Below are 13,616 nucleotides of genomic sequence, written 5' to 3' on the forward strand. Positions count from 1 at the left end.
AATCACGAAAACATTGGAATACTCGTGATTGGTCAAGGCTTCCGTTCCGCGAATTTCTGCGTACACCGTTCCGCTCTATGGGTGCGGCCACATGGACTGATATTTTCCGCGTTTGAACATAACGCGTATCGCGTAACCAATGAATTGACATTTCCGTTGGAACATTCCAAAAGAATGAACGATATGATCCGTATCAGACTACGGATTGAGATTGGGATTAGATTGAAATTTGACCAATCAGAGTAAAAGTTACTGAACTTAAGATTAGTAAACTTTACTGTGATTGGTTAAATTTCAATCTAATCCCAATCCCAATCCGTAGTCTGATACGGGCTTTACGACTACAATAAAGAACAGACCCCATGTTTTTCGTGGTGCAAACCGACGTCCGACGCATGCGCGAGACTCGGTCACTCGGGTTGGGTCAATCCAGGATTCCAGGATTTCCAGGGGGAGCGCGTAGACTACAGCGGATGAGCGGAGCGAGAGGGTTTTGTGCAACTAGACTGTGCTCGCCCGACCAGAGTTGTTTCCGCCAAGTAATCAAATCGAATGGGGATTGGGGCGAGTGAAGATTGGGAAAGCAGCGACGAGGCGTGAGTGAGATATCGGTAGGGCCATGGCGTACGTCAACGTAGCCGACTGGCAGCCGCATCAGGTGTGCGAATGGCTGAAAGGTATGGTCCCCCGATTACGGCCGACTTAGATCTGCATGCAATCTCGCAATCTCGCTCAGCTCCGTACTTCCTTACGAAGCGTTCCACTACTGTTCATCACACTAGATACTTGTTTCCTTATGTCTTAGGTTTGGATAACACCGTACTGCCCTATATTCATAGCTTTCTAAATCACAGTGTCAACGGGAAACGATTGTTGAACTTGCAATCGCAAGACTTGCAGCGTTTGGATGTAATAAAGCTCGGCCATCAAGAAATCATTCTCGAGGCTGTGGAAAGCCTCCGAAGGTTTCATTACGAGCTGGAGACGGAGAATCTGCAAGTGCTGGCGTTGCGACTTTCGACCGAGGCGCACAGCTTGCACAATGAATTATGTTGCAAAGACGATTTCCAGCCTGTTACCACTGAAACCTTGGCGCACGTAGCGTCACTTATGACCACGGTCAAACCTTTAATGAAATGGATGGAATACCCTCCGTTCTGTGGCCAAATAGAATATCAGGCCATTAAGGTCAATTTAATGAAGATATCTCTAGAAATGGCTACGTGCGCGCAAAGAGACAGATTTGCCGATAAGCCGGTGAAAGAGATAAGAACTACTTCTAGCAAACTGGCGAGATTAGCCGATTACATTATTCAAGATGTTACCGATCCGATAATACTTGAGCCTGCGAGTTTAGATCTGGTAACGTTAAGGAAGAAATCTAGCGACGATTTGGTAGGTTTCTCGCTCTTACGTAGTTAAAAATGACGAATAAATTCATAAAGATTCAGTAGTTACTTGTAGAGTGTTGTACACATATGTCTTCCAAAGTACCTCTATCGAGTGCTCCAGAATGATTCGACTACTATCGTATCCTGCGTTGATAAAACTCTATCAACAAGCCGTAGTATTACGATTGCTGCTTCCCGTTCAGATAACATTTCCTTTATAAGCCCACAATCAAAATTCTACTTTTCAGCTTGTCATCATTTGAAATATATTAAAAGATACACATTTGTTTCATCTTCTTTAGGGTTTTTCCATCTTGCCATCCTTTCATGGAGTGCACCAGATTACTGAAGTTAAACCTGGAGCCGCTGCGCATCAGTCTCGCAAAATGCTGGAAGGAGATGAGATAGTACAAGTAATATCCCGTTTTTTTTTGTTTTTTTAATATATCCTATTTGTATATTATAAATTTAATTCGAAAAACTGTGTAAACGCGTGTTAATAGGTAAATTATCAAGCGGTCATTGGTTGGGAGAGAAAGAGTTTGCTTGAATTATTCCGACAAAGCCCAGCGGAAATCCTCTTGACCATAAAACGTAGACCAAAGCATAAAAAAGTTTTTGGCAAACTTTACATAAAACCGTATAAACTTCCAAGTAACAAAAACACCTCTTACACAGCACAAGCGTGTAATCTTCCATCCCCTAGACCAGAATTATTAACAATACCCGACTATGCAATGCCATCACCTAGGTAAGCTGCCTTTTCCTCCTGCTAACGCTTTCTCTTGACAACCCATGTTTCTAATTTATATGATTACGCAGATTTATGCCAAAGAAAATCGACCCGGAAGCAGCAAGCTTCTTAGATGCACTCGAACAGTTGGATACGATGACTACGGATAGTAGCGAGTCTGATATCGAAGCAGAGTTGCCACTTTATCCTAAACCAAGACACATACCTCAAAGGCGAGCTACGATAACGGGTGCCAGTCCGACGAGGAAATATGGTTCCGATATCCAAGAGTTGTGGGAGGAGTTGAAACGAGAGCACAAAATGACTGTTGAGTTGCGTGATAAAGCAGCACCTGGCTTGGAGAATGTGCCAATGGTAAATATACGGCCTCAAACGTGTTTAGGATTAGAACCGCCAAAAAGGAAGAAGAAGACTAATGAGCAAACGAATAGAAAGGTGCAATTTAATAGCACTCGTCCAGATGATACGAAAGAAAAAGTTATTCTTACGGAAAACTCTGATGACGATGGTGCGAATAATAATGGTGTAAATAAAGATCTTGATATAGGAGGTTTGCAAGCACCCATGGGTAATGTCATTGATAGCAATAATTTTAACGATACAGCCGTGCCTTTAGATGATTCGAATAATTCTATTAGCGATACATGTAGTACTAATGAGAGCTTGCCGAATAACAAAGAAATCGACGTCGAGAACTATAGTACCTCTGCATACAATCTATCGGGTACCAAGAAAATACCCAACAATAATTTGACCAAAACTGACGTTGGTAAAGTTATCGAGAATGTTGGTGATAATAAAAAATTGAGTAGTGAGCATCGAGAGATATCAGCTAGAAGATACGATGGTAATGTCGCGCAAAAGATTAGTAGCATCGAAAAACAGATTGCGCATGAAAATGCAGAACAAACGTGTGCCTTTGGTGTGCCTAAAAGAATAGACTCGCATAAAGATAATACACGTGTTACGATAAATGATGTAAATCTTGAAAATAGCACAGAGGACAAAAATCAAAATGATTATGAACATGATATGTCAGACATAAGTGGTAAAAAGTATGCTGTCAAAAGAACAAGTACCGAATGTGAGAACGTCAAATACTCGAAAACTATTGATCTGAAAGATTTGGCGTGCGAGCATCATGAGAATGCTGATTGTAGTACTTTAGAAATATCAAACGGTAAAAGGAAATGCAGTAATATTAATCACATTAGTAGTAGTAGTAGTAGTAGTAGCAGTAGTAGTAGCAGTAGCAGTAGCAGTACTAGTACTAATACTAATACAAATACTAATACCAATAGCAATAGTAGGAGTAGTAGTGATGGTGGTGGTGGCGGTAATAGTAGTAGTAGTAGTAGTAGTAGCGGTAGTAACAACAATAACGACAGTAGCGATAGTAGCGGTGGTGGCGGTGGTGGTGGTGGTGGTAGTATTAACCACAGCAATAACATTGAAAAAAACAAATTACAAACGTTTGATTGTACTTTAGCAACTCGGCAAGAATTGCTGGGAAAAAAGTGTTCCTCAGTGCTACCGAGAGAGAATTGTGCCGAGTTGAAAACATCACCAAATAATAATAGTAAATTAATGAAAGATGATATATCGAATGTCACTCGTAACGTTTTAAAGATGCAGATTGACATAAGGCAGCAAAGTAAAGAAATGAAATCTGGAGACTCGTCTTCACAGGCAACAGTACAGTCCTGCCGCTATATACCAAAGATCGAGTCTGGAAAACTGGATAATAAGCCTCATGCGACACCCCCAGAACCACCGCCTCGTAAATATTATGCAAAGCAAACAATGACCGAGTTGAAACAATGTTCGGAGGATTCGCGAAAACCTCAAGTTCCAGAGAGAGTCGGCATAAAAGGAGAATGTAAAAAAGTAGATTTAAGTTTATGTGTTAATCATATTAAAAGCAATTCGGATTGTCAAGATAAAAAGGATTCTTCAAGTGTGCTTAATTACACAGAAAATTCAATGGACTTAATTGGCCAAGGACCAACTGTAAGTTTAAGCGATCAAAAACTTGATCGTTTAAACTTGTCCGATGCTTCATTGTACGATGAAAGTAATGACAAGCAATCGAGAGAGGAAAAATGTTGTTTTGAAACATATGTTGAAAAATTGGTTTGCTCGGATCAATCCATAACAGACTGTTATAGGTTTGATCATTCTCCTCGCAATATCGATATTCCTGACGGTATAACACACTCGAAACAAACGATATCGTCAGATTTTAAGTCGAGATCAGAGAAGGATAAAAGTAATGAGAAAAGTGTTGTTAATAGAGCTATGATGGTAGCTAAGAGTATCGGCTTACATAGTAGTTTAAATAAATGTAATAGCAGTCCAAGAAGCAATAGAAAACGGAATGTCTTGCTGGCAAGTGAGTATTAATCATATTGACTTGATTATCGTCTTGAAATCTACATTCTTTCCTTGTCCATCAGAGGGAAGAAGTGTGTCCGTACGAGACATTAATGCTGGCGATTTAGAAGGGTGGTTGACGTATCGTAGTAGAGGAGCGGGTGGTGCCTGGGCAAAGGCCTGGTTTGTATTAAAGTGTTCATCATTGTACAGGTAAAATAAAATGTATTACGAGGAATGAATTACACGATTGATTGGATATAAAAGAAATTGTATTATCTTTGCGACTTTAGATTTAAAACACAGGAGAGTGTAAAGGCAGACTGCTTGATCGTATTAACGGGTTTCACCATATCGCCGGCTAGCGAAGTAAAATCGAGAAAGTATTCCTTCAAAGTGTATCATACGGGAACGGTGTTTTACTTTGCTGCCGATACCGAAGACTCTTTGATTCTCTGGCTGGATGCAATTAGCAAAGGCACTTTAGGTGCGGACGCTCAAAACCCCCAAAGTATCGGATTCTTCAGCGAAACCGACGAGAGCGATAGCGAGAGTCACAAGAGTAAGGCAAAGTCGTCGGAATCGTCGAAATTAAGCCCGGAGAAATCGTTTGGCTCTTTGAGAAAGCTCGTACGAAGAGATCACGAGATTGCTGCTGGCGCGAGCTTGGATCGAAAATATTTGAAATTTCTCAGTGCGAGAAGTCAGAATATGCCTGTGCCAACGGCGCAATTTCGAAGTTACAGACGGGTGGTGCCTACGTCGACACCAAACAAGTGAGTATACATATCGCTAGGATATTCTCTGTATCGATTGAAAGATATCCAAACGTTTTGTACAGGAAAGAAGTTTGCAATTCAAATGCTCCAGATTTACAAATGACCATTGCCGGTAGTACGTTCTACGGTACGACGACGTCGCAGAGAGCTACGGATACGCCCAACAATTCAGACATCGATGATTATCGGCACGCTGCGGACAGGTCACTTTTACATATTCTACATATATTTTTCTTCATCATCTTTATGGATTTGTTGAAAACAGCAGCGACATTGTTGATTGTTACATACACAGATCTGTTGGTAAAAGGCCGGACATTCTTCAAGGTTTCGTAATGCAACAAGATTTCGTGACATCGCAGCGAGACGAAGAGCAGCGAAGGCAAAGTATGGCAAACGAATCCGTGTCTCCGCGCACATCTCTGCACATACAGCATAGGAACTTGAACGATAATGCGGCGTACACCGAGCAAATTAGGAGACAATTAAGTGACATATCTTTGAATGACATTGGCAATATTTATGGCAAGACTAACGATGAAATACCGAATAACAACATGACGTATATTCAGTCAAACAAGTGCACGAGTGTACACACGCCTCGTCAGTCGATAAATTGTCGAGCTGTCCGAGCCGAAAGCGAAGCAAATTGCGATCAACCTTGCGGCAGGTGCATAGCGATTGGACAGAAAAAGACGTGCGACTCGTCAAGTTATGCGCAGAAGAGAAGAGCGCAGGAATTTGTGAATTCTCAGAAAGCTCGACACGACGATTCGTTTAATCAGAGAAATCAAAGTGCAGACTACGAGCAGCTTAACAAGCGCTTGCAATCTCCCAATCACGAGAGCTACCAGATGCACCATCTTTCGTCAAGGAATATCGGTAAGAGTTAATTTAATAGGTTCGCTAATTGAGTTGCTCCATGTTGCTCTTTGCGTTTGTAGGATATTCCGTGTCCAGTAGCGACCTCGCGACATCGTCTGAAACGCAGCAGTGCGTAAGGAAAGACGTGTCGATTAATCGGAAGGAGAGTTTCAATTCTTCCGAGAGACACTGGCTAGATTCGCTGAGACGCGGCGATAAAAATCGTCTGAAAAACGTAGCGCAGTACCAACCACCACCCATACCGACGTCGCCCTTCGAGCAAGAAGGAATGCGCGCCGCGTTCGAAATGCATTTGGATAAAAGCGATCGCGTGCAGAAAGCGAGTCGACTGAAGAGTTTATTCGGTGGCAAACAGCCAAAATTAGGCAAGTGACTTTGATGAAATATCCAATGTAATGTGTATATTGAGGATATGAGTGAAAAATAAAATTTGTAATTCTAGAAGCAGGCTCGCCGCGGTTCAACAGAGCGCTATTTCGTGACAAGTGTTGCTCCTCTCATGCCGATAGTTGTGTCAACAACAACAACAACAGCCCTTCTCAGACGTTGACTGCAACTTTTGGTTCAACTAGTTCGGTGAATGATTCGAGTGCGGATAACAATGCGACAGCATCCTCTAGCGTATCAAAGAGCTTTACGAATTCTGGCAGAAATGTCGCACCTCCAGTCTTACCGTACATACCACCACCGACATCTCCGCCACCCGATTATCCTGCTTTAGTATATTACTCTCTCTCGGATGCGTCATTGCTGCGCAGTCGCAAGAAAAGTAGTCGAAACGAATGAAAGAAAAGGAGAGTGAAATTCATCTTTTCGATTAAGCAACCAAAGATAACAATCTGACAGAGTTCCGCGCGAGTGAATTAACCATATTTCTATGTATATGTAGTTGTATAGAAATTATTTATTTCAATATCTTACGAATCAAGTATAATAATATGAAAGACTGATCTGAATGTTATTTAACTTGAGGCAATAATTTGGAAATTGATTACATATTCTTGTAGGCTAGGTGTATGTAATAATATTTTTCAACAATCAATAACCCCATGATATTGTATTTATAAGATGAGAAAAATGTGCGTGTGTTTTTAATAACATGGTAAGAAAATGATGTATTTTGTATGTAACGAATGAATTTCTTTACCCTCTTTATCAAACTGCAATTGCGTTTGAGGAGAATTTTTAGCATGCCAGAAGAAATGTGACTTTGGCAGGATATGATTTAGATTGGCCGCGCAGCGCCATTGACGACGGTGCTTGGGGGGGAATTTCCATTGGATCGAGCAATTGGAAAGCAATTTCAATCTTGTATCGCGATCGTTCGGGTTTTGAGGTGGTTGGCGCGCGCTCGCGCGGCAAGCAGAAGAGGTGTGTCAGGAGCGAATGATTGACTCGCCGCCCTCGCCGCTTTTCAAGAGGGGGAGAGAGAGTTAAGGCGGTGCACTGTGGTGCAGTCCGCGCGCGAGAGTGATTATTCAACGATGCCGAATTCGCGGCCCGCCGCAGGAACGATCCTCCGCGTGCTGTGCCCGTGACATACGTGCGAGTATTTGGCTGAGATCGATCGGTGAGAGAGAGAGAGGGGGAGGGAGAGAGCGAGCGTGTAAATACGAGATTCGCTCGGTGGCGGCGGTGATATCGCGCATTCCGGCCGGTTACGCCTGCCCGAGAAATGCGGTTCTAAATCGGCGATTTCCGATCTCGGCCTGGGCTCTCGCTCGCGGGGTGGGTGGATTGCCAGGCGGGGAGGGGGAGGCCGAGTGTGCTCCGTTTGTACGTTTCGTCGGTTTGTTGTCGAGAGAGGAACGGGCGAAACGAGGGGAGAAAAGGAGGACGACAGGAAGGAAGGAAGGAAAGTGGCGACCAAGGTGGAGAATAGAGGAAGGAGAGTGAGAGTGAATGAGAGAGGCAAGATGGCGAGCTCCTTAACGTGGTCGTGCTGCCTGCGCTTCAAGTTCAGCCCGGAGGAGATCGAGCAGCGTTACAAGAGCCAGGAGATCGACCGGATGCTCGAGAAGGATCGGCAGACCTTCCGCCGGCAGGTGAAGCTGCTGCTGCTCGGGGCGGGCGAGAGCGGCAAGTCGACATTCCTCAAGCAGATGCGGATTATTCACGGGATCAAGTTCGAGGTAAGACAAGGACCACCACGTGAGAATGAGCACACAAGTGTCGTCTTATTCTTTTGCAGCCCGAACTAATTAAGGAATACCAACATGTCATCTACCAGAATATTATTAAGGGTATGAAGGTTCTCGTGGATGCACGGGATAAACTTAATATTCCTTGGGAGAATACCAAGAATTACGATATCGGTTTCCAATTACTCAAGTTTGAGAACACCATGGTGCTGGACACTAGATTATTTCTCCATTATGTCCCAGCATTGCAGAGTCTGTGGAAGGACGCGTCCATTAGAAGAGCATTCGACCGCCGAAGAGAATTTCAATTAGTAACCTTTCATTTACTCACCTCTTACTATTCATTACTTTCCCTCAAAGTATCCTGTCGCTTATCTATGTCATTTCATATTTCCAGAGTGATTCTGTCCAATACTTTCTCGACAATCTCGATAGGATTGCAAGAGTGGTAATACTTTTTACAATTTTCTTTCTTACTCTAGTATCAAGTATATATTAAGAGGCAAACTTCTCTCATTTAGGACTACACGCCTACGCATCAGGATATCTTGCACTGTAGGAAGGCGACCAAAGGAATTTCCGAGTTTGTAATACCAATTAATAATATCCCATTTCTCTTTGTTGACGTTGGCGGTCAAAGATCTCAAAGGCAAAAATGGTACCAGTGCTTTGACTGCGTCACATCCATACTGTTTCTCGTATCGTCGTCGGAATTTGACCAGGTCTTGTTGGAAGATAGGTACGCGAGCTCTCTTCAACAATCTTCGACTAGGCTGTAGAGTAAATTACGATAACGCATTCATTCTTACAGGAGGACTAACAGATTGGAAGAATCGAAAAATATATTTGATACAATCGTAAACAACATGATATTTTGTGGTGTCTCTATCATTTTATTCTTAAACAAAACGGATTTACTCGACAAGAAAGTCAAGTCGCAAGATACAAATGTCCGTTTGTATTTTCCACAATTTACGGGTGATCCACATTCCATGAATGACGTACAAAATTTTATCCTCGATATGTTCGTCTCGGTGAAAAGGGATCCAAGGAAGCCGTTGTTTCATCACTTTACTACTGCGGTGGACACGGAAAATATTAAAGTTGTCTTTAATGCTGTCAAGGATACTATTCTGCACCGAAACTTGGAATCCCTCATGCTTCAATAATGTACAAGCGGAGTAATTTTACCAGATAAAGCAGCTAGAGTAAAACAAAGGTATGCGTCACAAAAATTTTACATTTAATATATTATTAATCCAATCTGTAGTTTTCGAGGAATATTGCAATATATACACACTAGGTCAAAACGCGTTTTGATAAGACAATATATACGTATGGATATACAACTTTTGAATATTTACCTTTACATGCATATATACACACACACACACACACACACATATATTTATATATACATACATACATTTATAGATACATTTATAAAGAGAAAACTGCCTGATGTAAAGATGTATCGAGACAAATTTGACTTTATATACACTGTGTATGCATGCCTGTATGCGTGCGTGTTTTTATACATATATACATATATAATACTTTTTCATTGTGTACTCTTGATGAATATTGAAAGGTTGTAAGATTATTATATAAACTTGTACATAATTTTTTTGTATTCTACATATTGTCAATAATTTCTACAATAATAGATTGACGTGTTTGTATAAAAAGGAAGGATCAGTTACAAATAATTCAGTTTAGATTCTTACGTTTGTACAGATATTTGCGAGCAGATATATCAATTTTTCAATCATTTAATATAAGATTATTATACTGGTTATATTAAGCCAGGATTCACAAATTTACACACACAAATAACTTATTTTTTATTTAAGATTAATTACTGAATACATTAATCGTTTGAATGCCAAGAAGCATGATTGCGCTTCTCCAATTTCACGTTAAAAAATGCTAATAGATCCAACAAGTATTATCGCTTTCTTCTTTTGTCTCATTATTCAATATTGTTATCTTGTATTTGTGGCTAATTCGATTTAGCAGCTATGTAATTGAAAATTGCGACAGAAATTAAATGGATCTATTGCGACGCTTGCTCAACACTTTTCAAGCTACTTTCGGCACTCAAACGGTTAAATGGCAAGAAAACCAAATACTAGAAGCCATGAAAAACCAAATGAAGCTAACCAGTTTGTGTTCAAATTGCTGTGGGAAAAAATGTTTACCCATTCTTCTTCCGAAGAAACAACATTATTCGATATAATATCTAAATCCTTGTGCTTTGTGCATTCTACAAAATTCTAGGCTGCTATTATAAATTGTAAATAATTACATTAACTGAAACTGCTTTCTTTCTTTATATATATAAAGAATAAAAGAGAGCTGTGTGCTTCTTCAATTAAACATTATGAAATATCCAATTAATTATACATTTTTAAGGAATAATATAGCAATTCTTTGAATCTTGAAGGTACATGCGTCACACAAATGTAACAAGTTTTATTTGTCTGGTCTGTATATTTGATGACTGATCCTTTATTAATTATTATACTTGAAAAAGAAAATTGTTTAATAAAATAATCAGTATTATTTTTCTATATTGTGCGAATTAATCCCATGTTTTTCGTTTTGCATATTACGAGATTGGAACAGCAATTTGTATGAAATGTATCTAAAATTTATTATTGTGTTTGTCTCAGTGCATGCAAATTTGTTTAGAAATTTTGTTATTTTATGATTGAAAGTCAGATAAGTAAAGTGTCGGTTAAAAAAGTCTGACACGATTTGGATCGAACCATTGCAGCGTACCAAAAATTCGGGAAAAAAGTAAAAAGCTTATATTTTTAACATATTCTTTGCGATTAAAACTTATTATCAAATTGTGTATTTCTGGCAACAAATGTTACAGTATTTTTCTTTTTATTGTATGATTAGTTCGATTCTGTGTAGAATTAAGAAACCTCTATATATTATTCCATGTGTTTTAATTATTCCTTATTATACTTAATTTTATTAATTTATTCAATTCAATAATCACATTGTGTTACAAGCCATTCCAATTCTATGAATCACCTATTACATAAAAGCCTTGCTGCTTTTAATGTGCACAAGTTTAATAAAGCTGAATAAGTTTACTAACAAGTAAATTTATAACTTTCATCATTAACCAGAACGTACTAATTGTATACTAAATTACACATGTATATACATATATATATATATATATATATACATGTGTGCGTGTGTGTGGGTGCGTGTGTAAATATATTCTGTGTATCCGTCAGTTTCTTATGTAAAAAGGTATTGAGAAAAGTATATCTCATTTAAGAGCTCCTACATATATTATTTCATACAAACAGCTTGACTGTACAAAAAATGTTTAATAATCAGTATATTTTGTAAATGAAATTTTTACATTCCTTAACGATAATCCGGTCCAATTTATATAATTGATACTTTAATATTGTTTTTGTAACAAAAACATTGTCTCGAATGTACCTTGTTTTATACTGGTCTATATATGTATGTATATCGTTTACACGCAGGATTAGTGTGTTAATGCTCATTGCACAGGGAACGCCTATGATGTTTATAAAAAGATTTAAAAGAGATATAAATTGACACTCATCGTAACAAATTCGCAGACATAGTTCTAACAAGTATGTTCTATATGCAATAAAGCTTAATAGAAAATTCGCTTGATATCATCAAGACCATAGTAGTTGTTAAAATTCAAAACGTTACATTACGCCACGGTTATATTTTATCAAGACTGCTTTCAGGATATATCGACATACGATATTACACATGTATTTTCTATTAAGCTATTTATAAATGAAACAAAGAATACATGTAATGTAATGATACGTATACATGCTTGAAATTTTACCGTAATAACATCGACTGAGAGTATAATAATTATGTGATAATATATATTTCTCGAAAAGTTGGAAAATCATTTTTATATTTTTCAAATTCACTAAGATGATTTTGATATGTCTTTCCAATTTAGTCTATCTATTTCAAGTCATAAGAAGGTTGTATAAAATGCATTTAAACCAAATGTCGGAGAAATAGCGTCATGTGTATATATATACTATTTTTTGTTTTTTTATTTACACTTACATTCGTAAATTAAAGAGAAAAGGAAACGAATTCGAGTCTTTATTTATTCTTTTTCACACAATTGAAATTGAAAAAATCGGAAAAGATATTAAACCGAGGGAATAATGGATTGTATATGTTTGTGTATACGTAGCTAATGATTAACTTGAGGTGTTGTCATTATCTTTAGCGCTGCCATGGTTTTTATATCATATATAGTTTTCACGAAAAGTTTAACAATAAGCAATGGACATATGTATCCATGGAACCTAACAATATGTTCCGACATTGCTGCCGACAGACTTACAATAAGGGAAATCGTCACACATTAGTTGTAAAATAACATGTCAATTATAAACATCTTTTTTCACGCAACTTGAGATATTTTTAAACTGTTACACGATGGTTTCAGATTAAGCAAACTGACATCTTTTCTCTTAACATAAGTCAAAGGAAATTATCATATTTTGTACAATTTTGCACTTTTTGTGATAGCGGGCATTTAATATAAAAACAAAAAACCGTCAAGTTTCAAATAGAATTTCTGTTGAAATGAAATTTATTTAATTTACAATAAAGAAAAATTGTTATAAGATTATGAAGCTTTATTTTCCAAATTTAATCACTCAAAATTTCCGAATTTGTGACTACTGGAGGATTACTTCTCGATGCAAGTTTTCACCAAATTGTACTCCATTACGAAACAAAATTGTTTAAATTGCACGTATATTTTCTCATGTTTTATAACAATGTCTCTTTAGAGCTAATGGTATTCTACGTAGCGACGAAATACAAGGCGAAAAAGGAGATATAAGAATAGCGAACGAAAATAATGTAAATGGTGCGCAGATGCAGGACGAACAATAATGTGTAAAGTTTAAAAGCACAATGATATATTTAATTTTTTAACGGTACTATGAAACAATTGTTGATAATAAATTTGTATAACATATTAATTATACATACTTTCTACATTTCGTAATTTTACTCTATCGTCTTGCATTTTATTCTATGTGAGCTAAAGAATGTAGATATATCGTGCCTTTTGTACATTGTATATTTGTACATAAAAATATTTTACATGAATTATTACAATGTAGTTTATACGAGGAATAAATAAACAACTTTAAAACACATAAATATGGTGTACTAATTTAATCAATGTTACACGATAAAAAAGAAATGATAATTCACTGACCACAGGCCAACAGAA

The 13,616-nt window shown here is 38.1% G+C and overlaps 2 protein-coding genes across 4 annotated transcripts; both read left to right on the top strand.

Moving 5' to 3' along the window:
- The first annotated feature begins 310 nt into the window (after window positions 1–310).
- LOC105569520 lies at window positions 311–7,307 on the top strand. Of its 2 annotated transcripts, none has more exons than XM_012026040.1 (11): window positions 311–677; window positions 806–1,395; window positions 1,694–1,804; window positions 1,895–2,142; window positions 2,214–4,537; window positions 4,602–4,731; window positions 4,812–5,294; window positions 5,360–5,500; window positions 5,593–6,179; window positions 6,242–6,547; window positions 6,631–7,307. In XM_012026040.1, the coding sequence occupies exons 1-11, from the start codon at window positions 620–622 to the stop codon at window positions 6,966–6,968; spliced, it is 5,316 nt and encodes a 1,771-aa protein (XP_011881430.1). In that variant the 5' UTR covers window positions 311–619; the 3' UTR covers window positions 6,969–7,307. The 2 variants fall into 2 exon arrangements, with proteins under 2 accessions (XP_011881430.1, XP_011881429.1); XM_012026039.1 differs by having other exon boundaries at window positions 312–677; window positions 6,625–7,307.
- Window positions 7,308–7,743: 436 nt separating this feature from the next.
- Window positions 7,744–13,539, top strand: LOC105569521 (guanine nucleotide-binding protein subunit alpha homolog). 2 transcript variants are annotated; one of them, XM_012026042.1, is made up of 6 exons: window positions 7,744–8,314; window positions 8,374–8,634; window positions 8,721–8,771; window positions 8,845–9,062; window positions 9,135–9,273; window positions 9,366–13,539. In XM_012026042.1, the coding sequence occupies exons 1-6, from the start codon at window positions 8,099–8,101 to the stop codon at window positions 9,423–9,425; spliced, it is 945 nt and encodes a 314-aa protein (XP_011881432.1). In that variant the 5' UTR covers window positions 7,744–8,098; the 3' UTR covers window positions 9,426–13,539. The 2 variants fall into 2 exon arrangements, with proteins under 2 accessions (XP_011881432.1, XP_011881431.1); XM_012026041.1 differs by having other exon boundaries at window positions 7,751–8,314; window positions 9,135–13,539.
- Window positions 13,540–13,616: the final 77 nt, after the last annotated feature.

The sequence above is a fragment of the Vollenhovia emeryi genome, unplaced genomic scaffold (genome assembly GCF_000949405.1).
Source record: "Vollenhovia emeryi isolate VEMERY1.0 unplaced genomic scaffold, V.emery_V1.0 DF939123.1, whole genome shotgun sequence".
In the NCBI taxonomy this organism is placed as follows: domain Eukaryota; kingdom Metazoa; phylum Arthropoda; class Insecta; order Hymenoptera; family Formicidae; genus Vollenhovia; species Vollenhovia emeryi.